We start from the raw sequence: 26,960 nt of genomic DNA on the forward strand, positions 1-26,960 counted from the left end.
AAATGATTTTGACACTTCAGCCAATGGCCGTTGATTGCTTTAGGGCCCCTATAGCCCCTGTAACCCCTATGCGGTTATATGTCCTTGAGCTGAAATGATGGTGTAGTGAGAGTCTGTAAATAACTCGGTCTATCTCAGGAGTGCTGTGTCACAGGCTTGGCATAAGATTGATACTGTTATGGTTACTCTGTCATCTGAAATATTACATTATGGATAGTGGTACAACCAAGGGTAGAGAGGAGGAGCCACTTTGTCTTGTGGATGACGTCCTCACCCTGTATATGTGTGTCCTTCCTTTGGCCCTTGTCCATTAGCCATGATTCATAGTCATCTAGCCAATATACTGTTATGATGATAAAGTACTGCACTTTATAGCTAATTGTTTATTTCGGTTTTGAGTTTATTAGGTCAATCAAAGAGATTAAATTGGTGATACTGGCACAGATTCTCCTTGGTAAAAGATGGCAGTGTCACGGCTGTCGAAAGGATCGGACCAAAGTGCAGCGTGGTTGTAGTTCCACATTTTATTAAATCCGTGAAACTTTGCAAAACATAAATAACTGAATTTACAAAACAACAAACCGTGACGCAGAGAGAAACAAACACTACTCAAAATATAATCACCCACAAAACCCAGGAAGAAAAACCCCTACTTAAATATGATCTCCAATCAGCGGTAACGAGGACCAGGTGCCTCCAATTGGAGATCAACCCCAAAGAAAACAACATAGAAATAGAAAAACTAGAACTTAAACATAGAAATAGAAAACATAGAAAAACACAAAACACCCCCTGTCACGCCCTGACCTACTCTACCATAGAAAATCACATCTTGCTATGGTCAGGACGTGACTGGCGGACCGTAATTGAAAAGTGTTATTGTTTATAATGCAATAATTAAAATATTAGGGCTTAAGAATTTAAAGACTATTTTCACATATGTGGTAATGAACAAATTGGACATATCATTCGTCAAACAAATAAGTCAATAGCAAATCATACTCTCCCTCCAAATAGTTAATTACATACTTTGTTGTTGTTTTGTGTGTGTTTATGTATGTGTGTGTGTTTGTGGAAATGCTCTACAAATGTCCTTTTGTTAAGGAGACCATTGTTTGTTGGATCTTATCCTGAAGACTGCAGACTGCAAGCGGAAGTTTGACTGAGTACTGTAATGAGAAACTGTAGGTGGATTTGTAGCTCATTTGAATGGAGACAGAAAGGGAGAGAAAGGGAAAGGGAGAGGAAGAGGGACAGCGAGTGAAAGAGAGGGAGAGTGGCACTGAGGTTCATGAAGGTTGAATGAAAGAAACAGACAGTGTCTGGAATGTTTAGGCCTGCATCCTGGAAAATAACTTTATTCCAAGTTTTTGAGACTTAATACCAAGTAAGTAGTTGTCTTTGACTTACTTCCAAACATGAATTCTTACTAATGTCCCAAACCATTGGCTACCAGTGTTATAGCAAGGATGTAGGCCTTGTTCTGTCTGACTATTCCAAATATAATTTTTGTGGATACAGCTCCTGATATGAATTCAAATAGAACAAAGAACATTCTGAACATTCAACTCTCTTGTGCTCACAGGCCCTCTCTTAAAGAACAGCACTCAAAAGAAAATGAGTAAGACAAGCAGATAATGCACACTCGCATGCTACCCTTGCATACTAAGTTTTGTGTAAATCATAAATTGATGTCTACGGGACATTTTCTGCAAAGTTTGTGTAATTCGGGTGTATATTTGTGTTTATAGTTGAGATTTTGCTCTAGAAAAAAAGTGATCCTAAACTGTACATGATCTCATTGGCTATAAACAGTCATTGTGTGTTAGCGGAAGCTGCTGCCTGTGCTAGAGGGTCACTGTTGGACTGCACTATTGTTTGTGTTGTGTACTTGTTTACTTTATTTCGGAGTAGATCTCTTTCTGGTGTGGACTTTCTATGTGTCAGTTCCCTGAACACCTGGAGGAGAGGATGATTATGAAACCAGCTGTGGATTTGCCAACAATTTCCCAATAGCCAACACTATCAACAAACTACTGAAATACAATTATAAAAAGTAGATTGTTATAGCGATGCTATGTGCATTAGCTGTGATTGTGCCATGTGACAATGTGTATTCAGGCACATGTATAGAACGGATTATCTGCAACTGTTGGCTGAAGGATGGAGGTCTCTGTTGGCACTAGCTCAGAGTCCAAAGATCAATGCTTTGTTTATGTGGTCATTGTGGCAATAGCCTCGCTACATGCTATTGGTAAGGTTTCTAACTGACTGAAGCTAACACATCCAGATAGATTATTTTTAGAGATGGGATGCATAATACATACTGTAGGTGAGACCGTGAGTATGACCACTCATTGTCGACTTGCATTGACAGAGGAAGTTCCCCATAGAAGTTTTCATTCTGACACAGTCTTGCATAAAAAGTGAGCTTGCAAAACAGAACCCATTCAAATGTTGCAGTTGTGGTTACAGTGAGGTTCCTGGCCTGTCAATTAAAGGCTAGTTTTCATTCTTTCGTTTTTGATGGACTTTCCAGTTAGAATTCGCTTTCTGATAAACTGATGACTTGTTTGAAAGGAGACTCATCCCCACGTGAGTCTTGTTTCCTTTCTTCCCTATTAGAGATTTCCTGCCATTGTCTAGTATCTAGTCATCATCACACCCTTGTGACAGCAGCACCTGTTTGCCATAATGAGGACGTTTACTTCTTAGAATGCATGGTGCCACTATTAGTGTGTGCTCAAGTACAACACTTGATCAAATCAACTCAAGATCCAACACTTAATACAAAATCAACTCAAGTAGGCCTATCAACACTTGATAAAAATCTGCACTAATACAATTATCATATGAATGAGTACTCACAGAATAATGAAAACCTGTCAACGAAATGGTTGGTGACAAAGGTCTTCGCAGTTTATTTGAATCCGATGGTGAACAGATGTAGGACCTCAATTTGATCACCTTGTTGCAGGATAACTTTACGGCATTGCAGGACATTTAAAAGGTGTAATGCATTTGAGATTTAAAATGGCTTCTGAAGTTTGTAATTTCCACTTTGAAATGTCAGCCTTGATTTTTCCCTTACAAAAATGTATCAGCCCCTACAAAAATGTCCATTCATTATAATCCACATAATAATGAACATTTCCTGTTGCTGCAGGATTATTTTCATGCTGTAGCAAACTGGCTCGGATGAAGATCCTACATCTATATATTGTATGTTTGTGATGGTGGCTCTTTTTGTGTTAGAACAACAGAAAGTGGAATTGAGACCAAAGGCACACTACTAGGGCTACCCATGACACCTCTGTTGCTGACTAAGCTATGAGTCAGGCAGAGAGGGAATATGACTGGTTAAGGCTAAATGGGGGAAGCTGTTTTCACTTATATGTCTGTTTCCTGGCCCTACTTATGCCCTGTTCCTGTGGCTCTTTGGGAGTTTCCTCTGGTTTCCATGGTAACCTGGTCTCTGGAGAGTCCCCTGACTTTTCTGCAGTTGTAAATAGGTCCTGTGTGGCACAGCCATACCACAGGCAGCCACAGTTCATCACTGTATACACATACACAGACTACACAAATAGAGTTTTCCATACAAGCCTAATCTTATCGAAACCCTTTAATCTACATTTACATTAGGATTAAGGTTTCTTTCTTCTTTTCATTCTTTCATTATTCAAGACCTGGTGAATCTGAATAGCACTGATTTGAGGCCTTGCTCCATGAACCTAGAAAGGTTGCCATTATGTTAAGAGCAGGGCTGTGTTCCATTGGGTTTAGATTGATAGGCCAGCAGCATTTCTGTATGGCTCAGATGATCACTACTGTAAGTCGCTCTGGATAAGAGCGTCTGCTAAATGACTAAAATGTAAATGTAAATGTAAATAAGGGCTACTCTCACTGTCAAGTCCAGTGCTGGTGTGCTCAGCCTCTGCCATACAAGGGAAAGGGGGGTACCTAGTCAGTTGTATAACTGAATGCCTTCAACTGAAATGTGTCTTCTGCATTTAACCCAACCCCTCTGAATCAGAGAGGTGTGGAGGGCTGCCATAATCGACATCCACGTCTTCTGCGCCCGGGGAACAGTGGGTTAACTGCCTTGCTCAGGGGCAGAGCGACAGATTTTTACCTTGTCATCTCGGTGATTCGATCCAGCAAACTTGCGGTTACTGGCCCAACGCTCTAACCACTAGGAAACAAACATGTAAAAAATTATTTGTAACAACATACAGTAAACACTTCTGTTCAAAAATAGGTTGCATCATTGATAATATGAATATAGCACCTGAACTGGAAATGCAGCTGCTCCACTCCATGGAAACCGGGCAAAACGGAGCAGCTGTGTGATTGAAGGTGAGAGAGTACAGAGTAGGCTACGACTAACAGCAGATGTCTGAGGGAGAAGCTGCTGTATACCTAGCTACTGGAAGGTTCTGATGAATAACGTGTGACAGATACACGAGTAAGGGAATGACTGATGTCTGTGGCATGCTAGATTACTGTACATACCAGTCCACCACAGAGGTCGGAAGCCAAAAAGGGATTAAACCGATGTTGCTTGGCTATCTGGGTCAAGTGCCTGGGATGCTCACTGTAAAGTCCTGTAATGTACATGTATTCTGCTACATGTACTGGTTATGTCAGACTGTGTGCGTATAAATGACCATCGTTGTTTACATCATTCTGTGTTGGAGAGCTGGAGAAAAAAACGAATGGTGACAACAATCAACAACAGTGAACTGTTTTATGGCCTCTTTCATTGGGCTTCTACACCTGCATTGCTTGCTGTTTGGGGTTTTAGGCTGGGTTCCTGTACAGCACTTTGTGACATCAGCTGATGTAAGAAGAGCTTTATAAATACATTTGATTGTTAGTTCCTTGTTTGTAAAGCATGGGCTGTGTATCTATAGCAACCTCTGTTTGCTGAACAGTATTGTTATTTATGCATATACCCCAGTGGAGGCTGCTGGAATGGCTGGAATGGAGTTAATGGAATGGTATCAAACACGTCAAACATGAGGTTTCTATGTGGTTGATGCCATTCCATTGACTCCATTCCAACCATTATTATGAGCCGTCCTCCCCTCAGCAGCCTCCACTGATAGACACATATGTGCACACTAAGTGTGTGTATGAGTGTGAGTGAGAGAGAGAGAGAGAGAGAGAGAGAGGGAGAGAGAAAGAGCAAAGGCTCGATCTCAAACGTTGCTTGTGTATTTCCAAAATTTTGCTGTCTTGTTTTTCCTGTAGAGCTCGACACAGGAGATCGGAGAGGAGGTGGAGGAGGGGGCAGTCTTCACCATCACCCTGAGGAAAGTGCAGCTGCACCAGTCGGCCAGTAAAGGGCAGCGATGGCTGGGGGTGGAGACAGACTCTGCTCTCAGCCTTTATGAGACATGTAAAGTACGCACCATTAAGGCTGGTACGCTGGAGAGGCTGGTGGAATACATGGTGTCTGCGTTCAGGGGCAAGGACTCCACCTACGTCACCATCTTCCTCTGCACCTACCGCTCCTTCGCCACCACCCAGCAGGTGCTGGGCCTCCTACTCAACAGGTACAGAGACTGTCGGCTATGAAGCTGAAACCACACGTGCATGTGTACACACAAACACACACAAACTAACACAGTGTACGTGTCAGTTCCCTCTGTAGAACGTTGACAGATGTGTCCTTCATGTCTTAGGTATGCCAAGCTTCAGAACCAGCCTGGTATAGCCGTACACAGACACACTCAGGAGGACCACACAGAGATCAGACAGTAAGTGTCTGGGGAGACCAGCGTGTTCAAACAGTTTGATCTTTCAGATTTCTAATGTACCACAGGTGCTCTTCCCTCTCTGTCATCTGCACGTCTCCTCATTCCTCTTCCCATCCGGGTTGTGTCTTGCAGCAATGTGTCGTCCATCCTGGGGGCGTGGCTGGACCAGTACTCAGAGGACTTCTGGAGTCCTCCACAGTATAGCTGTCTACACCACCTGATGTCCTACCTGCACCAACACTTCCCTGGCTCCGACCTGGAGCGCCGCGCACTCAACCTGCTGGCCCTCTTCCACCGCAGGCATCGGTGTGAGCCGGACCTTGACGGTGAGAGCCAGGATAGGGTTAAACTGGTCTGTGTCTCAGAGATATCAGGGATGATGGGGATGCTGATGTTTATTAAGGGCCTGTGGTGAACTGGTAATATAGACGGTCATTTAGGCAGTCTGATTATTAGCTCAGCTGTGTTTTCTTTACAGTGGAGCACGTTGGCTGTCCGTTCGCCACGCAGGAAGAGAGTGTCTTTGAGGACGAGCTTCCTGCCCTGAACTTACTGTCCTTTGACCCCATCATGGTTGCTGAGCAGTTCACACTCATGGATGCGGTGAGACATTCTCCTCTTAATTTGAACTTGCTGCTCGAGTTCAAGTTACTTCAATTTCAACTTCTTTGTGCTCACCCTTACTTACCCTTACCTTCTCTCTCCCTCCCCCCTGACATCACCCTGTAGGATCTGTTCAAGAAGGTGGTCCCCTACCACTGCCTGGGGGGCATCTGGTCCCAGCGGGATAAGAAGGGGAAGGAGCACCTGGCCCCCACCATTCGGGCCACAGTGGCCCAGTTCAACAGTGTCACCAACTGTGTCATCACCACCTGCCTCAGCAACACCTGTCTGAAGCCCACCCAGCGGGCCAGACTGGTGGAGCGCTGGATAGAGGTGGCCAGGGTAAGGCATTAGACCCACTCTCTGGCTCAATCACTCAACAGTTCGTTTCATGTGTAGGTCATTGGTCATGTCTGTTTTTCTCACACCATGGGTTCCTTCTGTTGTGTTTAGGAATGTCGGATCCTCAAGAACTTCTCATCTCTGCGAGCTATCCTCTCTGCCCTGCAGTGTAACTCTCTCCACCGACTCAAGAGGACCTGGGATGAGGTGTCCAGGTGAGACAGGGGGTCAGCGACAGAGGGATAACAGTTGGGTTGGAGGGTGTACTATTAGATTATAAATTGAACCAGGGGGTTTTCATGGTCAAGTTCCCCAACCACCAAAGAAAACATCATTAGTGACGTGGGTTTATGGTTGGGTTGATGGTAGAAGTTAAAATGTAATTTTGAGTTATTTTGCAGTGGTGGTTTAGGTTTGTCTTTGCCACTGAGATATTAGGTTCATCTTTTGACCTATTTGACTTATTCTGCCAACAGAGAGAATTTCCGCACCTTCCGTGAGCTGTCAGAAATCTTCTCGGATGACAACAACTACTCTCTAAGCCGAGAGCTGCTGGTCAAGGTGGGTCAAAGATCATAGGGACAAACGTGGATGTAGAAACGATTGTGTCCATAAATGACCCAAATGTTACTCAGCACCTAGTAGATCTTTTAGGATATGGACTGCATAAACAGGATGTGGTTGTGTCAAAAGTGGGTTTTGACAACTAAGTAGTTGACAGGAAATATGGCTGGCTGACCCATTACTGCTTTATCGGCCCTCATCTCTATCTCTACAGCTGGGTCTCCATAGCAACCTGAAAATAAATAGACAAACTATCTAACACCTTGTCTCCTCTCAGTTGCTAGCTAATTTATCATTCATCATGAGTTGTACAACACAGTATAGAATCTTACCTTGTAGTGTTCTCTCTAAAGTGTATCAGATCCACCAGTGCAAGTATCAGTGTGTTTGTGTTTCGAGAGGACTTGATATGCCTAACCGCATGCCTGCAGAAGAACAGCGTGTCAACAGTAGTCATTCATATTTTACCCTTTCAACATGAGGCTCAGTGCTTCTACCAGGACTAGAGGCAGATCAGACTCTCTTTGATGAAGATCACAGAGGATTAGATAGCAGACAACATATTCAGTTATATCTGAATCCTCCGTGAGAAACATATTTAGTCTGCTCACCTGAATACATTCCTACACAAAGAAATAGGAAGTGCCCTCGTCATTGTTATGCCTGTTTAGCATAAGTTACTCTTTAACTGCCGGCATATTGATGTCATACGAAGAAATTATGATTGGAAAAAGCAGAGGGTTTCTCCAACAGGTATTTCTATCCACATTCCTAGGCTATTAGGCATGTATATGAATTGGCACTAACATTGAAGCCTGGGGTGCTTGTTGACGTACTTGTACATTGGCTGGGAATTGACAGAGGAAACCTGTGCTTGCTCAGAGGGAATCCCCGCTGACGTCATAGGCAGTTGGCAAGTAGAGATAAGAGCCCCACCCTAATGATGCATGAGCCTGTAAGGGATATCCCAAGGCGTTGTCCTGCTTACCTCTGGTCCCACTTACCACTACTGCTCTATCTATCTGGGCCAGCCCAACCAGGCCTGTGTAGGATTGCAAGCTCTCATTACCTGGGGTGAAGAGTCACTCTGGTTTGCACCATTCACAGAAACGTGAGAGCTAACTCGACAGTGCCCATACTGCACCCTCTCATACATAAGTGAATTAGTTAAGCCCCTGTAATCATGGCCATTACCAGTTGTGTTTCCCATTTGGTTTTTGCACTGTTCTAGGCAGTTTTGTAAAACCAGATTCTCCTCCCTCTCTCTCTGCAGGAGGGCACCTCCAAATTTGCCACCCTGGAGATGAACCCTAAACGAGCACAGAGGAGACACCAGCAGCAGAGAGACTTGGTGAGTCTAGATGGGTTTTTTTTAACATGAAATACCAAAATCAACCACTTTATGCTGTTATTGTGTTCATAGCGCCATCTAGTGGTTAGATGAGTGTTATTGCTCCTGTGGTCACTGTTCTCTGATAACTCCTCTCTCTGACTGTCTCTGTCCCAGGGGGTGATGCAGGGGACCATTCCTTACCTGGGCACCTTCCTCACTGACCTGGTCATGATGGACACGGCTATGAAAGACTTCACAGAGGTGAGAGTCTATATCTACCTCTGGATCCTGTAACCTCTTCAGTCCACTTGTTAAGTCTCTGTTTATAGCAACATGAATAGTGGCCACGTCTAATTGTTCTTTGTTCTCTATTCCAGAGTGGACTTATTAACTTTGAGAAGCGACGAAAGGTAAATTAAATTCATATGTACCTATGATAAATAGGTGTTGGTAAACAGGGAGACGCCCTGGTATTATGGTTGTGACCCACCAGAGATGACTGGCAGAGACTCACCCCCCCCCCCCCCTCTCTCTCTTTCTCTCTCTTTGCAGGAGTTTGAGGTGATAGCTCAGATTAAGCTTCTGCAGTTGGCGTCCAACAACTACAGTTTCACCCAGGACAGTCTCTTCAGGGATTGGTTCTCAGAAGTGGAGAGACTCAGTGAGACAGAGAGGTGAGGAGAGGCCTAAGGATTTTTATGAAATGTAAAATGCAAAGAATCAAGTCTATATGGGCATACAGTGTCATTTCCATTCCTTTTCTCCATAGCTACACTTTGTCCTGTGAGATTGAACCGCTGTCAGAGTCTGCCAGCAACACTCTCAGAGCCAAGAAGAACGGGGGCATCATGAAACGCTGGAGCGAGTAAGTCCCATATAGTATAGACAACTTTTCACACTATCCCTAAATGTATTATACACTAAACAAAAATATGAGCGTAACATGTAAAGTGTTGGTTCCATGTTTCATGAGCTGAAATAAAAGATCACAGAAATGTGCCATACATGGTAGTGAGCATTTGTCCTTTGCCAAGATAATCCATCCACCTGACAGGTGTGACATATCAAGAAGCTGAGGAAACAGCATGATCAGTACACAGGTTCTCCTTGTGCTGTACACAACAAAAAGGCCGCTCTACAATGTGCAGTTTTGTCACACAACACAATACAATTGGAATGCTGAATGCAGGAATGTCCACCAGAGCTGTTGCCAGATAATTTAATGTTAATTTCTCTACCATAAGCCGCCTCCAACATCGTTTTAGAGAATTTTGCAGTACGTTCAACTGGCCTCACAATGTCCCAGTTCTTCCATGACCTGCACACTCACCAGACATGTCACCCATTGAGCATGTTTGAGATGCTCTGGATCAACGTGTATGACAGCGTGTTCCAGTTCCCGCCAATATCCAGCAACTTCACACAGCCATTGAAGAGGAGTGGGACAATCAACAGCCTAATCAAATCTATGCGAAAGAGATGTCACACTGCATGAGGCAAATAAATGGTGGTCACACAAGATACTGACTGGTTTTCTGATCCACGCCCCTACCTTTTTTTAAGGCATCTGTGACTAACAAATCCTTTATTCCCAGCTGTGAAATCCAGAGATTAGGGCCTAATGAATTTATTTCAATTGACTGATTTGTATGAACTGTAACTCAGTAAAAATCTTTGAAAATGTTGCATGTTGCGTTTATATTTTTGTTCAGTGTGGTTGAAAATTAGTAATGACATTTTTAGCGTACATCCTTACCCGGTGTTTTCCATTGTGTACAGTCTGATGTTTTTAGAGGTCCGGTTCTTATTCGTCTCTTGTGTTTTCCTCCATCTCCAGTCGCCAGTTAACTGAGGCCAGCTGCAGCAGTGCAGGAAGCTCCCACTCCAAGTCGTTTGACCAGTCCCACTTCAGACCGTACCAGGGAAGGGGACTTGATAGTGGGGACACCCTCAGCGTCACCTCAGCCGGCTCCAGCGGCTCTGACCTGGAGGATGTCAACGCCAGCTTCCTGTCCGACTCACCGGACGCCCAAGAGAGAAAGGTGAGGAGGCGGGGCATGGTCACATGGGGGGAGAAGAACACTCCCACCAGATGCAGAGGCATTTCATCATGCCGCACACATCCATCTTGATTTTTTTTCTGAGATACTGAAATTACAGCGTCACTGCAGCAATTTCAGTCCTGACATCATCATGTCTTTGAATTGATCTTCTATAATGATTAAGGGCCATATGAATTGACACTGCCCCATGTACTTACTTACCGGTCAGACTTTTGGCTAACTGTGGCTGTGATTCCCTCTATAGACCTCTACATCCTCAGTAAAACATTCCGTCTCTGCTTTGGGGAAAGAGTGGCAGACTCCTGATCCCAACTTCACGGTACTTCCACTCAGCAGCCTTTTCTTTCTAACCCTCTCACTTTAACACGAGGGGGGTTTCTTCTTTCTAACCCTCTCACTTTAACACGAGGGGGGGTTCTTCTTTCTAACCCTCTCACTTTAACACAAGGGGGGTTCTTCTTTCTAACCCTCTCACTCTAACACGAGGGGGGGTTCTTCTTTCTAACCCTCTCACTTTAACACAAGGGGGGTTCTTCTTTCTAACCCTCTCACTTTAACACTAGTGGTGGTTCTTCTTTCTAACCCTCTCACTTTAACACTAGTGGGGGTTCTTCTTTCTAACCCTCTCACTTTAACACGAGGGGGTTTCTTCTTTCTAACCCTCTCACTTTAACACTAGGGGGGGTTTCTTCTTTCAAACCCTCTCACTCTAACACGAGGGGGTTTCTTCTTTCTAACCCTCTCACTCTAACACGAGGGGGTTTCTTCTTTCTAACCCTCTCACTCTAACACGAGGGGGTTTCTTCTTTCTAACCCTCTCACTTTAACACTAGGGGGGTTCTTCTTTCTAACCCTCTCACTTTAACACTAGGGGGGTTCTTCTTTCTAACCCACTCACTTTAACACTAGGGGGGGTTCTTCTTTCTAACCCTCTCACTTTAACACTGGGGGGGTTCTTCTTTCTAACCCTCTCACTTTAACACTAGGGGGGTTTCTTCTTTCTGACCCTCTCACTTTAACACTAGGGGGGTTTCTTCTTTCTAACCCTCTCACTTTAACACTAGGGGGGGTTCTTCTTTCTAACCCTCTCACTTTAACACTAGGGGGGGGGTTTCTTCTTTCTAACCCTCTCACTTTAACACTAGGGGGGGTTTCTTCTTTCTAACCCTCTCACTTTAACACTAGGGGGTTTCTTCTTTCGAACCCTCTCACTTTAACACTAGGGGGGGTTCTTCTTTCTAACCCTCTCACTTTAACACTAGGGGGGGTTCTTCTTTCTAACTCTCTCACTTTAACACTGGGGGGGTTCTTCTTTCTAACCCTCTCACTTTAACACTAGGGGGGGTTTCTTCTTTCTAACTCTCACTTTAACACGGGGGGGGTTCTTCTTTCTAACCCTCTCACTTTAACACTAGGGGGGTTTCTTCTTTCTAACCCTCTCACTTTAACACTAGGGGGTTTCTTCTTTCTAACCCTCTCACTCTAACACGAGGGGTTTCTTCTTTCTAACCCTCTCACTTTAACACTAGGGGGGGTTTCTTCTTTCTAACCCTCTCACTTTAACATGAGGGGGTTTCTTCTTTCTAACCCTCTCACTCTAACACGAGGGGGTTTCTTCTTTCTAACCCTCTCACTCTAACACGAGGGGGGTTTCTTCTTTCTAACCTCCTCACTTTAACATGAGGGGGTTTCTTCTTTCTAACCCTCTCACTCTAACACGAGGGGGGTTTCTTCTTTCTAACCTCCTCACTTTAACACGAGGGGGTTTCTTCTTTCTAACCCTCTCATTCTAACACGAGGGGGGTTTCTTCTTTCTAACCCTCTCACTTTAACACTAGGGGGGGGTTTCTTCTTTCTAACCCTCTCACTTTAACACGAGGGGTTTCTTCTTTCTAACCTCCTCACTTTAACACGAGGGGGTTTCTTCTTTCTAACCTCCTCACTTTAACACGAGGGGTTTCTTCTTTCTAACCCTCTCACTCTAACACGAGGGGGTTTCTTCTTTCTAACCCTCTCACTCTAACACGAGGGGGTTTCTTCTTTCTAACCCTCTCACTCTAACACGAGGGGGTTTCTTCTTTCTAACCTCCTCACTTTAACACTAGGGGGGTTTCTTCTTTCTAACCCTCTCACTTTAACACTGGGGGAGTTTCTTCTTTCTAACCTCCTCACTTTAACACGAGGGGGTTTCTTCTTTCTAACCTCCTCACTTTAACACTAGGGGGGTTTCTTCTTTCTAACCTCCTCACTTTAACACTAGGGGGGTTTCTTCTTTCTAACCCTCTCACTCTAACACGAGGGGGGTTTCTTCTTTCTAACCCACTCACTTTAACACGAGGGGTTTCTTCTTTCTAACCTCCTCACTTTAACACGAGGGGGTTTCTTCTTTCTAACCCTCTCACTCTAACACGAGGGGGTTTCTTCTTTCTAACCCTCTCACTCTAACACGAGGGGGTTTCTTCTTTCTAACCCTCTCACTCTAACACGAGGGGGTTTCTTCTTTCTAACCCTCTCACTTTAACACGAGGGGGTTTCTTCTTTCTAAACTCCTCACTTTAACACGAGGGGGTTTCTTCTTTCTAACCCTCTCACTCTAACACGAGGGGGTTTCTTCTTTCTAACCCTCTCACTCTAACACAAGGGGGTTTCTTCTTTCTAACCTCCTCACTTTAACACGAGGGGGTTTCTTCTTTCTAACCCTCTCACTCTAACACGAGGGGGTTTCTTCTTTCTAACCCTCTCACTCTAACACGAGGGGGTTTCTTCTTTCTAACCCTCTCACTCTAACATGAGGGGGTTTCTTCTTTCTAACCCTCTCACTTTAACACAAGGGAGTTTCTTCTTTCTAACCCTCTCACTCTAACACGAGGGGGTTTCTTCTTTCTAACCCTCTCACTCTAACACGAGGGGGTTTCTTCTTTCTAACCCTCTCACTTTAACACGAGGGGGTTTCTTCTTTCTAACCCTCTCACTCTAACACGAGGGGTTTCTTCTTTCTAACCCTCTCACTCTAACACAAGGGGGTTTCTTCTTTCTAACCCTCTCACTGTAACACGAGGGGGTTTCTTCTTTCTAACCCTCTCACTCTAACACGAGGGGGTTTCTTCTTTCTAACCCTCTCACTTTAACACTAGGGGGAGTTTCTTCTTTCTAACCTCCTCACTTTAACACGAGGGGGTTTCTTCTTTCTAACCTCCTCACTTTAACACTAGGGGGGTTTCTTCTTTCTAACCTCCTCACTTTAACACTAGGGGGGTTTCTTCTTTCTAACCCTCTCACTCTAACACGAGGGGGGTTTCTTCTTTCTAACCCTCTCACTTTAACACGAGGGTGTTTCTTCTTTCTAACCTCCTCACTTTAACACGAGGGGGTTTCTTCTTTCTAACCCTCTCACTCTAACACGAGGGGGTTTCTTCTTTCTAACCCTCTCACTCTAACACGAGGGGGTTTCTTCTTTCTAACCCTCTCACTCTAACACGAGGGGGTTTCTTCTTTCTAACCCTCTCACTTTAACACGAGGGGGTTTCTTCTTTCTAAACTCCTCACTTTAACACGAGGGGGTTTCTTCTTTCTAACCCTCTCACTCTAACACGAGGGGGTTTCTTCTTTCTAACCCTCTCACTCTAACACGAGGGGGTTTCTTCTTTCTAACCCTCTCACTCTAACACGAGGGGGTTTCTTCTTTCTAACCCTCTCACTTTAACACGAGGGGGTTTCTTCTTTCTAAACTCCTCACTTTAACACGAGGGGTTTCTTCTTTCTAACCCTCTCACTCTAACACGAGGGGGTTTCTTCTTTCTAACCCTCTCACTCTAACACAAGGGGGTTTCTTCTTTCTAACCTCCTCACTTTAACACGAGGGGGTTTCTTCTTTCTAACCCTCTCACTCTAACACGAGGGGGGTTTCTTCTTTCTAACCCTCTCACTCTATCACGAGGGGGTTTCTTCTTTCTAACCCTCTCACTCTAACATGAGGGGGTTTCTTCTTTCTAACCCTCTCACTTTAACACGAGGGAGTTTCTTCTTTCTAACCCTCTCACTCTAACACGAGGGGGTTTCTTCTTTCTAACCCTCTCACTCTAACACGAGGGGGTTTCTTCTTTCTAACCCTCTCACTTTAACACGAGGGGGTTTCTTCTTTCTAACCCTCTCACTCTAACACGAGGGGGTTTCTTCTTTCTAACCCTCTCACTCTAACACAAGGGGGTTTCTTCTTTCTAACCCTCTCACTGTAACACGAGGGGGTTTCTTCTTTCTAACCCTCTCACTCTAACACGAGGGGTTTCTTCTTTCTAACCCTCTCACTTTAACACTAGGGGGGGAGTTTCTTCTTTCTAACCTCCTCACTTTAACACGAGGGGGTTTCTTCTTTCTAACCTCCTCACTTTAACACTAGGGGGGGTTTCTTCTTTCTAACCCTCTCACTTTAACACTAGTGGTGGTTCTTCTTTCTAACCCTCTCACTTTAACACTAGTGGGGGTTCTTCTTTCTAACCCTCTCACTTTAACACGAGGGGGTTTCTTCTTTCTAACCCTCTCACTTTAACACTAGGGGGGGTTTCTTCTTTCAAACCCTCTCACTCTAACACGAGGGGGTTTCTTCTTTCTAACCCTCTCACTCTAACACGAGGGGGTTTCTTCTTTCTAACCCTCTCACTCTAACACGAGGGGTTTCTTCTTTCTAACCCTCTCACTTTAACACTAGGGGGTTCTTCTTTCTAACCCTCTCACTTTAACACTAGGGGGGTTCTTCTTTCTAACCCACTCACTTTAACACTAGGGGGGGGTTCTTCTTTCTAACCCTCTCACTTTAACACTGGGGGGGTTCTTCTTTCTAACCCTCTCACTTTAACACTAGGGGGGTTTCTTCTTTCTGACCCTCTCACTTTAACACTAGGGGGGTTTCTTCTTTCTAACCCTCTCACTTTAACACTAGGGGGGGTTCTTCTTTCTAACCCTCTCACTTTAACACTAGGGGGGGTTTCTTCTTTCTAACCCTCTCACTTTAACACTAGGGGGGTTTCTTCTTTCTAACCCTCTCACTTTAACACTAGGGGGTTTCTTCTTTCGAACCCTCTCACTTTAACACTAGGGGGGTTCTTCTTTCTAACCCTCTCACTTTAACACTAGGGGGGTTCTTCTTTCTAACTCTCTCACTTTAACACTGGGGGGGTTCTTCTTTCTAACCCTCTCACTTTAACACTAGGGGGGTTTCTTCTTTCTAACTCTCACTTTAACACGGGGGGGTTCTTCTTTCTAACCCTCTCACTTTAACACTAGGGGGGGTTTCTTCTTTCTAACCCTCTCACTTTAACACTAGGGGGTTTCTTCTTTCTAACCCTCTCACTCTAACACGAGGGGTTTCTTCTTTCTAACCCTCTCACTTTAACACTAGGGGGGGTTTCTTCTTTCTAACCCTCTCACTTTAACATGAGGGGGTTTCTTCTTTCTAACCCTCTCACTCTAACACGAGGGGTTTCTTCTTTCTAACCCTCTCACTCTAACACGAGGGGGGTTTCTTCTTTCTAACCTCCTCACTTTAACATGAGGGGGTTTCTTCTTTCTAACCCTCTCACTCTAACACGAGGGGGGTTTCTTCTTTCTAACCTCCTCACTTTAACACGAGGGGGTTTCTTCTTTCTAACCCTCTCATTCTAACACGAGGGGGTTTCTTCTTTCTAACCCTCTCACTTTAACACTAGGGGGGGGTTTCTTCTTTCTAACCCTCTCACTTTAACACGAGGGGGTTTCTTCTTTCTAACCTCCTCACTTTAACACGAGGGGGTTTCTTCTTTCTAACCTCCTCACTTTAACACGAGGGGTTTCTTCTTTCTAACCCTCTCACTCTAACACGAGGGGGTTTCTTCTTTCTAACCCTCTCACTCTAACACGAGGGGGTTTCTTCTTTCTAACCCTCTCACTCTAACACGAGGGGGTTTCTTCTTTCTAACCTCCTCACTTTAACACTAGGGGGGGTTTCTTCTTTCTAACCCTCTCACTTTAACACTGGGGGAGTTTCTTCTTTCTAACCTCCTCACTTTAACACGAGGGGGTTTCTTCTTTCTAACCTCCTCACTTTAACACTAGGGGGGGTTTCTTCTTTCTAACCTCCTCACTTTAACACTAGGGGGGGTTTCTTCTTTCTAACCCTCTCACTCTAACACGAGGGGGGTTTCTTCTTTCTAACCCACTCACTTTAACACGAGGGGGTTTCTTCTTTCTAACCTCCTCACTTTAACACGAGGGGGTTTCTTCTTTCTAACCCTCTCACTCTAACACGAGGGGGTTTCTTCTTTCTAACCCTCTCACTCTAACACGAGGGGGTTTCTTCTTTCTAACCCTCTCACTCTAACACGAGGGGGTTTCTTCTTTCTAACCCTCTCACTTTAACACGAGGGGGTTTCTTCTTTCTAAACTCCTCACTTTAACACGAGGGGGTTTCTTCTTTCTAACCCTCTCACTCTAACACGAGGGGGTTTCTTCTTTCTAACCCTCTCACTCTAACACAAGGGGGTTTCTTCTTTCTAACCTCCTCACTTTAACACGAGGGGGTTTCTTCTTTCTAACCCTCTCACTCTAACACGAGGGGGGTTTCTTCTTTCTAACCCTCTCACTCTAACACGAGGGGGTTTCTTCTTTCTAACCCTCTCACTCTAACATGAGGGGGTTTCTTCTTTCTAACCCTCTCACTTTAACACAAGGGAGTTTCTTCTTTCTAACCCTCTCACTCTAACACGAGGGGGTTTCTTCTTTCTAACCCTCTCACTCTAACACGAGGGGGTTTCTTCTTTCTAACCCTCTCACTTTAACACGAGGGGGTTTCTTCTTTCTAACCCTCTCACTCTAACACGAGGGGGTTTCTTCTTTCTAACCCTCTCACTCTAACACAAGGGGGTTTCTTCTTTCTAACCCTCTCACTGTAACACGAGGGGGTTTCTTCTTTCTAACCCTCTCACTCTAACACGAGGGGGTTTCTTCTTTCTAACCCTCTCACTTTAACACTAGGGGGGGAGTTTCTTCTTTCTAACCTCCTCACTTTAACACGAGGGGGTTTCTTCTTTCTAACCTCCTCACTTTAACACTAGGGGGGGTTTCTTCTTTCTAACCTCCTCACTTTAACACTAGGGGGGGTTTCTTCTTTCTAACCCTCTCACTCTAACACGAGGGGGGTTTCTTCTTTCTAACCCTCTCACTTTAACACGAGGGTGTTTCTTCTTTCTAACCTCCTCACTTTAACACGAGGGGGTTTCTTCTTTCTAACCCTCTCACTCTAACACGAGGGGTTTCTTCTTTCTAACCCTCTCACTCTAACACGAGGGGGTTTCTTCTTTCTAACCCTCTCACTCTAACACGAGGGGGTTTCTTCTTTCTAACCCTCTCACTTTAACACGAGGGGGTTTCTTCTTTCTAAACTCCTCACTTTAACACGAGGGGGTTTCTTCTTTCTAACCCTCTCACTCTAACACGAGGGGGTTTCTTCTTTCTAACCCTCTCACTCTAACACGAGGGGGTTTCTTCTTTCTAACCCTCTCACTCTAACACGAGGGGGTTTCTTCTTTCTAACCCTCTCACTTTAACACGAGGGGGTTTCTTCTTTCTAAACTCCTCACTTTAACACGAGGGGGTTTCTTCTTTCTAACCCTCTCACTCTAACACGAGGGGGTTTCTTCTTTCTAACCCTCTCACTCTAACACAAGGGGGGTTTCTTCTTTCTAACCTCCTCACTTTAACACGAGGGGGGTTTCTTCTTTCTAACCCTCTCACTCTAACACGAGGGGGTTTCTTCTTTCTAACCCTCTCACTCTATCACGAGGGGGTTTCTTCTTTCTAACCCTCTCACTCTAACATGAGGGGGTTTCTTCTTTCTAACCCTCTCACTTTAACACGAGGGAGTTTCTTCTTTCTAACCCTCTCACTCTAACACGAGGGGGTTTCTTCTTTCTAACCCTCTCACTCTAACACGAGGGGGTTTCTTCTTTCTAACCCTCTCACTTTAACACGAGGGGGTTTCTTCTTTCTAACCCTCTCACTCTAACACGAGGGGGTTTCTTCTTTCTAACCCTCTCACTCTAACACAAGGGGGTTTCTTCTTTCTAACCCTCTCACTGTAACACGAGGGGGTTTCTTCTTTCTAACCCTCTCACTCTAACACGAGGGGGTTTCTTCTTTCTAACCCTCTCACTTTAACACTAGGGGGGGAGTTTCTTCTTTCTAACCTCCTCACTTTAACACGAGGGGGTTTCTTCTTTCTAACCTCCTCACTTTAACACTAGGGGGGTTTCTTCTTTCTAACCTCCTCACTTTAACACTAGGGGGGGTTTCTTCTTTCTAACCCTCTCACTCTAACACGAGGGGGTTTCTTCTTTCTAACCCTCTCACTTTAACACGAGGGGGTTTCTTCTTTCTAACCTCCTCACTTTAACACGAGGGGGTTTCTTCTTTCTAACCCTCTCACTCTAACACGAGGGGGTTTCTTCTTTCTAACCCTCTCACTCTAACACGAGGGGGTTTCTTCTTTCTAACCCTCTCACTCTAACACGAGGGGGTTTCTTCTTTCTAACCCTCTCACTTTAACACGAGGGGGTTTCTTCTTTCTAAACTCCTCACTTTAACACGAGGGGGTTTCTTCTTTCTAACCCTCTCACTCTAACACGAGGGGGTTTCTTCTTTCTAACCCTCTCACTCTAACACAAGGGGGTTTCTTCTTTCTAACCTCCTCACTTTAACACGAGGGGGTTTCTTCTTTCTAACCCTCTCACTCTAACACGAGGGGGGTTTCTTCTTTCTAACCCTCTCACTCTAACACGAGGGGGTTTCTTTTTTCTAACCCTCTCACTCTAACATGAGGGGGTTTCTTCTTTCTGACCCTCTCACTCTAACACGAGGGGGTTTCTTCTTTCTAACCCTCTCACTTTAACACGAGGGAGTTTCTTCTTTCTAACCCTCTCACTCTAACACGAGGGGGTTTCTTCTTTCTAACCCTCTCACTCTAACACGAGGTGGTTTCTTCTTTCTAACCCTCTCACTTTAACACGAGGGGGTTTCTTCTTTCTAAACTCCTCACTTTAACACGAGGGGGTTTCTTCTTTCTAACCCTCTCACTCTAACACGAGGGGGTTTCTTCTTTCTAACCCTCTCACTCTAACACAAGGGGGTTTCTTCTTTCTAACCCTCTCACTGTAACACGAGGGGGTTTCTTCTTTCTAACCCTCTCACTCTAACACGAGGGGGTTTCTTCTTTCTAACCCTCTCACTTTAACACTAGGGGGGGGGGTTTCTTCTTTCTAACCCTCTCACTTTAACACGAGGGGGTTTCTTCTTTCTAACCCTCTCACTCTAACACGAGGGGGTTTCTTCTTTCTAACCTCCTCACTTTAACACGAGGGGGTTTCTTCTTTCTACCCCCCTCACTCTAACACGAGGGGTTTCTTCTTTCTAACCCTCTCACTCTAACACGAGGGGTTTCTTCTTTCTAACCCTCTCACTCTAACATGAGGGGTTTCTTCTTTCTAACCCTCTCACTTTAACACGAGGGGTTTCTTCTTTCTAACCCTCTCACTCTAACACGAGGGGGTTTCTTCTTTCTAACCCTTTCACTCTAACACGAGGGGTTTCTTCTTTCTAACCCTCTCACTCTAACACGAGGGGTTTCTTCTTTCTAACCCTCTCACTCTAACACGAGGGGGTTTCTTCTTTCTAACCTCCTCACTCTAACACGAGGGGGGGTTTCTTCTTTCTAACCTCCTCACTCTAACACGAGGGGGGGTTTCGTCTTTCTAACCCTCTCACTTTAACATGAGGGGGTTTCTTCTTTCTAACCCTCTCACTCTAACACGAGGGGGGGTTTCGTCTTTCTAACCCTCTCACTTTAACATGAGGGGGTTCTTCTTTCTAACCCTCTCACTTTAACATGAGGGGGTTTCTTCTTTCTAACCCTCTCACTCTAACACGAGGGGGGGTTTCTTCTTTCTAACTCTCTCACTTTAACACGAGGGGGTTTCTTCTTTCTAACCTCCTCACTACCGTCTCATCACAGACATTACTTCTCAGCTTCTCATCCTCGTTATCTTTATACTTACGACTCATACCTTCACATTTCACATTTTATTTGTTTATTGCAGCATGCCACTCTGCAACAGAAGCTTGTTCTGTGGACTGTAAATGGTTGTAATCAATCTCTTTATCTCTTTCTCTAGTTTTGGGAGTCCACCTCCCTGTCGTCTCTAGACACCTCAGGGATGGGTTCCGGTTCGGGCTCCAGCAGCGCTTCGTCCTCCTCTGTGTCCTCCTCCACTCCTCTCCCAGGCGCCTCCCACTCCCACAAGCGCTCAGTCTCAGCCGTATCCTGCTACTCCACCCTTTCCCTGCCCCGCTACAACCAGCAAGTGGATGACTGCTGCATCATCAGAGTCAGCCTGGAGGTGGACAACGGCAACATGTACAAGAGCATCCTGGTAAGACAAAGGAGGAGGAGCAGGAGAGAGTTATTTTAGATTGGTAGATTCATTTCTTGTGAAATGTTTTCCTTGTGGAAAATGTTAATTGTTAGCAGAGGGCGGCTGATTCAATTAACAATGTGTGAGCCAGAGAAGAGATTTCAGGCAAATCAGTTTTATATGTCAACTAAAAATGTGTTCTTTATCTCCTGGTGCAGGTGACCAGTCAAGACAAGACGCCAGCAGTCATCAGGAAAGCCATGGTGAAACACAACCTGGAGCAAGAGAAAGCTGAGGACTATGAGCTGATGCAGAAAATCTCTGAAGAAAAAGGTAATATGATAATTTACCAAAAATATGTTAAAGGCCCAAAAACTTGATTTCGTGTTTTTTATATTTCCACAGTATGAGGTTGGAATAATACTGTGAAATTATGAAAATGATAATAATGCCCATTTAGTGTAAGAGCTGTTTGGAGTTTTGGCCTGCCTGGTGACATCACCAGGGGGTAAATTAGTTAATGGACCAATAAAAAAGAGTTCCAAGCTGCTCTGCCAATAACAGCTGGTTTACTGTTTTCCCCTCCCCACTCAGACCAAGCAGTTACAAGCATTTCGCTACACCCTGCAATAACATCTGCTAAACACTTGTATGTGACCAATAAAATTTGATTTGATCCCTCCCAGACAGTCCTAGCAAAATTCTTCCTTGAGAAATGTCTCTTTGCTAATAAGCTATTTTTGTTTCTCTTTGACCATTTTAATTGAAAACAATCACAGTAAGGTACTTAATTGCTATCCCTTCTTAAGAAAAAAAAACAAGTTCATAAAATAGTTCGTAAGTGCAATTCCCCAACAATATTTTTAGATTTAATGATTTTCTTACGAACTTCTCAAATATCTTCTTACAAATCTTAAGATGTTTGTTGCTAGGCAATCGTTTTAGCTTGCGATCTAGCAAGCAATGGCAATTATGTTAGCATATTTCTTACTGAGATTACCGTTCTAAAACGTGTTCTTGGGTTTAAAATAATCAATACTGAAACTTTCAGATGAATTTTGTGAGTGAATGTTAAAGCAATGTTTAATTGCTTTTATGAGTTTAGCTATCTTTCCAATAACTTTATTTTCAATAATCGAAATTCTTAACTTTTTACTGAAGGAGAAACATAAGAAATAGCGCAAGAAAGTTTCCAATAACCTTTTTGAGGAATTGCAACTTTGCTTAACTTTCTTCTTAAATCTATAGTTAAGGAAAAAATGGCAGTCCCGAAGAACCCGACTCAACCTGCTGAGCTACCGTTCAGGTTACACTTAATTAAAATATCCTAACTACATTGTAAGTATGATGTCCAGTAGAGGTCGGTGTTTGAAAGCAGCTTGGAATCGAAGAAAGCATTGGAACAACAGCGAAATCAGTGGGATCTCGCTTTTTGCAACACCGGTTTGAAAAAACACGTAAGCTTCGGATGTCGTTGATCACGTGATGATGTTACTTTGAAAATCGTGCCACAGATAGAACAATGAGACAGATATTTCACTGGATGTATAAATGTGAAGCATCCGCTTGGCGTTTCCACTCACTACCAAATATGGTACCAAATATGGTAGTGAGAGGAAGCCCAGTGGCCGGCAGTGGGAGAAGATGGAACGAGATGGATTTTGGCCGACATTCTGCAAATTTTCTCATCGATGAAACATTTCATCTCAATGCAATTTTCAGTTCCCAAAACAAAAATATGTAACGAACAGAGTGGACTAAGTTTTGTAGACTTTACCCTTTGCCAAAGTTTTTAAAAATGGCGTTGTTTAGGAGTGCAAAGGCGAATTTAGTTATTGCACACGCGCACTTCAAAGTAGGCATTACCTAACGGAAACATGCAAATGATATTGAGATAAAAATGGCTGCATTGGACCTTATAATACTTTTCATTATCATTCAAACAGATTGTCATTAATAGTATATCAATTTGTTCTTACAACTGACACTTATCTCCATCAATCTTGTATAGTGTCCTAATTTATTAATTACTTACCTGGAAAACAAATGTTTTTACTAACAAAATATGCACCTCTCCTCTCACCCTATAGAGCTGCGGATCCCAGACAATGCCAACGTTTTCTATGCCATGAACTCTACCGCCAACTATAACTTCGTGCTGAAGAAACGTACCTCATCCAAGACAGGCCGGGCCAAGAGTGTAGCCAGCTCTACGCTGCCCCGCATGAAACAGAAGGGCCTGAAAATTGCCAAAGGGATCTTCTGAGGGCGAGTGTCCCAGCTCTCTGTCACTTTTCTGGATTAAGGCCCTCTAAATCCAGCTACACTAAAGTATCTGAGAACTACACTAGAGACGGAGCCTAGTGGATAACAAGCACTGTCTGCATGCATCATAAGCAGGCAGCAAAGCAGGAGAAGCAATTACCGGTATCAACACAATTGTGTCCAGACCAGGACTCTCCAGACAAGCCTGAAGAGAATGATGTCTTCTTGGCTCAGGCCTTGATTATTGGGAGCTTAACAATGTGCTGTCCCTAACCCTTTGTGCCTGAGTTTGTGTCAATGGTGTTTACAGATATTTGGAATATCTGGTCATGTTAAATACTCTCTTTGACTCTGTGATGATAAGAGGGGTGTTAGTAAATATAGTAAAACAGGAGCACAAGGAACATACAGAAAACTAAAGTGGCCTGGTGTGCTATCCCAGTGTGATTAGATAGAGAGGTGCTCCTTTGTAAGTTTGAAGAGTTTACTGCAGATGCTGCCATATTGAATATAGGTTAAAGTCTGTGCCCATTTCAGAGCAAACAAGTTGTGACTAGTGTACACTCTATTAAGAGCAGCCAAGAGACACATCTTGTTATATTCAATTCTAACCACTACAAGGAAGAAGGATGTAGCAATGGGGCTCAATATGCTCAAAATAAACATTAGAAAGATTACAGAGAGGTAGGTGTAAAATAAGAGAAAAACGTGATAGAGATACGGTATTATGGTATTTAAAAAAATACCCAACTTCACAGCATAATATCAGTATTACTTTGCAATGGACCTTTATGTTTGACGATGTTCCCATTACAGTTAGGCTATTGCTTTAGTTGTTTTTGCCACCCTTTCCTTTGCTATGGGGCTGCTGCTAAATGTACATTTTCTAAAGGTCAATAATTCAGGCATGACTTTGGGACTTTCATACGACTGCATGGTATTGAGTATCACTGAGTGATTCAGGGGCTCAGAGGACAGCATTTCATACCACCCTGTCCCTACTGGACTATCTCTGTATGGAAAACATCCCAGTACTGACAGTGGGATAGTGGTATCATGTATAATCTGTAACTGCCTGATGATTCCCCAATCATGCAAGAGGAGTTAACAATCCTCGCCTCAAAAGAAAGCAGTGCATCAAACCCCAAACAAGCTTTTTCTTACTTACAAGCAGACAGAGTGAGAGTAATGACACCAACTCTGAAATGATTACAAGCATGCCAGTGGTCTTTTTGTCATGGAATAGACGACCAAAAAGTAGTTTGTCATTTCACTGACATTACATGCCTTTATTGCTCAGTGCTGTATGCTGGTCCCAAACCCTTCAGTTGCTTTTTAAATGTGTGTCCTTTCCTTGATGACCATGATAGGACCATAGAGATGAGTAATATGGTGGAAACTCACCCGTGATGTTGAGTTCTTTTTGGGGGGACATACATAGCATAATGATTGGTTATCTCTTCTGGGCGGTGTCACTGAGGGTATTCAATTAATGCCCCGGACTTTCCCGGGTGAACTGGGTTAGCTTTAATTGCATTAGTTTTGTAACCGGGTTGCCTCCTAGCAGTGAGCCATGTACCCCGTTTTGGCCGATGGCGAAGTTTGCTCTAAACAAAAGTGACGTCGGTTAAGCACATGGTTTAATGACTAGGATTCTGTGTTTTCACATGCAGAAGTGATTGCTTTTGATTGAAAAAAAAAGGCTTTATCTGCCTTCCCTATGAAAACTAATTAGAAGATTCAAACATATTTTATGGAAAAAGAGATGTATGTTTCTGAACGATGCATGATGCTGCCTTGTTGACAACATGACCGAGCGGCACAAATTACAATTCGATTTGAGAAGGGTACTCCTCCCTCACAGCTTTGGCCCATTCACGTCATGGGCCATAGCCCGGTGCACTTAATCGAACTTCCTCACTGTGATTTGCTCCCTTACACTGTGATTGGGTCTTTGCCGATTACTCCGATTGGCTCTCTTCTATGGAGAGCACTGTGAACACGAATTCTCTCTCTGTCTCACTCTCCATTATGACACAATTAAATGTGGAAAACTCAACCCTGACGGAGAATAGATAGAGGTCCATGTGGTGGTAGAACATATTTCAGGCCGTGGAGAAAGATGGCAGCTGGTTTACCCCTCCCTATATGTACCAAAGAGACGAGTAGAGTGGGTGAGGGAGGACGAGGAGTCTGTTACTCTCAAAATACAATATTTGTTTCATTTCTCTATCACTTGCTTTTTCTTGGGGAGAAATTTCTGAGTGTTATGTTCTGAACACTACAACAACATTCTAAGAACCTCAGATACACTGTTCAAGCCAAGGTGGCAGTGTGGTTATTACTGGTTACCCTTGGAGAAACTGGACCACTTTCCTGAATAGTAACAGTAACTAATTTGACTCTTGACATTTGAAATGGTTCAGTATATTTTATGCTTTACATAACTGTGTGTTTACTACCACTTGATTGATCACTGATTGTTTTGTGGTGTTATTCATCATTTACTGGAGCCTGCTTTGCTTTACCTGGAATGACTGGTCCTACTCTGCATATTACTTTGGCAGCATCTGTTGCCATTATCATAGAGTTAAAAACCTTTATATGTATTTGCAGTGTCTTGCCTCATGAAAATATTAAGATGTCCTATGGAATTGTCGTTGTTTATGTATTTGTTGACCTGGCATTATTTATTGGTTTGTACAGAGATTTTGCTATGCATTGTACATTATTTCCTCTTACGTAATTATAGATTCATATATATACTCATGTATATACAAATAAACACTTATGTTTACAAAAGTAAATACTCACTAATTTCACTCCTTGGCAGATGTGATAGTAATGCTCACCCCTGGTATAAACAGATCAACAGTTTGATACCCTCATACAGCCTACACAATAAATCACAGCAATTGAAGAATATTCACAGGAAAGCATCTATGATGAACGTAGGTTGCAGTATATTATCCCTGGGATGTCCCTACTCCATTGAAGTTGAATTTGCAATGGTTCAGTTAAGGGTTAGGGGTTAAGGGTAGGGACGTCCCAAGGATCCGCATCCAGGGGGGACCCTGGGAGAGCGCTTGTTTGAAATTGAAAAGTGTCGCGGTAGCTTTTGATAAAGAATAACATCAAGACGAAGCAGCTGCATTATTAGTGGGATGCACTGTTGAGGGTTACATCCCGAGGGGTTCGTGCTGATTGGACGGAGATTGTGACAGCCAGTTAAATGGCGTCCCTTGAGAAAGCAAGAACAAGATGTACAGTGGGGGAAAAAGTATTTGATCCCCTGCTGATTTTGTACGTTTGCCCACTTACAAAGAAATGATCAGTCTATAATTTTAATGGTAGGTTTATTTGAACAGTGAGAGACAGAATAACAACAAAAAAATCCTGAAAAACACATGTCAAAAATGTTATAAAATGATTTGCATTTTAATGAGGGAAATAAGTATTTGACCCCTCTGCAAAACATGACTTAGTACTTGGTGGCAAAACCCTTGTTGGTAATCACAGAGGTCAGACGTTTCTTGTAGTTGGCCACCAGGTTTGCACACATCTCAGGAGGGATTTTGTCCCACTCCTCTTT

At 43.8% G+C, this 26,960-nt stretch overlaps 1 protein-coding gene across 5 annotated transcripts in view; it reads left to right on the plus strand.

Annotated features, from left to right (window-relative positions):
• LOC106579966 (ral guanine nucleotide dissociation stimulator) overlaps positions 1–26,175 on the plus strand; it is a 61,400-nt gene extending 35,225 nt beyond the window's left edge. For 4 of the 5 annotated variants that reach the window (XM_045703041.1, XM_045703040.1, XM_045703039.1 and 1 more), the window contains exons 2-18: positions 5,254–5,558; positions 5,688–5,762; positions 5,895–6,088; positions 6,241–6,365; positions 6,492–6,707; positions 6,819–6,922; positions 7,184–7,268; positions 8,545–8,622; positions 8,779–8,865; positions 8,982–9,014; positions 9,157–9,278; positions 9,374–9,469; positions 10,442–10,646; positions 10,912–10,986; positions 20,864–21,121; positions 21,322–21,436; positions 23,194–26,175. In XM_045703041.1, coding sequence (XP_045558997.1) covers positions 5,254–5,558; positions 5,688–5,762; positions 5,895–6,088; positions 6,241–6,365; positions 6,492–6,707; positions 6,819–6,922; positions 7,184–7,268; positions 8,545–8,622; positions 8,779–8,865; positions 8,982–9,014; positions 9,157–9,278; positions 9,374–9,469; positions 10,442–10,646; positions 10,912–10,986; positions 20,864–21,121; positions 21,322–21,436; positions 23,194–23,369 — 2,349 coding nt within the window. In that variant the 3' untranslated portion in view covers positions 23,370–26,175. The remainder of the gene's footprint in view (positions 1–5,253; positions 5,559–5,687; positions 5,763–5,894; positions 6,089–6,240; positions 6,366–6,491; positions 6,708–6,818; positions 6,923–7,183; positions 7,269–8,544; positions 8,623–8,778; positions 8,866–8,981; positions 9,015–9,156; positions 9,279–9,373; positions 9,470–10,441; positions 10,647–10,911; positions 10,987–20,863; positions 21,122–21,321; positions 21,437–23,193) is intronic. The other variant, XM_014160432.2, reaches the window with a different exon arrangement.
• The last annotated feature ends 785 nt before the right edge of the window (positions 26,176–26,960 follow it).

This window comes from Salmo salar, chromosome ssa20 (assembly GCF_905237065.1).
Source record: "Salmo salar chromosome ssa20, Ssal_v3.1, whole genome shotgun sequence".
Lineage (NCBI taxonomy): Eukaryota > Metazoa > Chordata > Actinopteri > Salmoniformes > Salmonidae > Salmo > Salmo salar.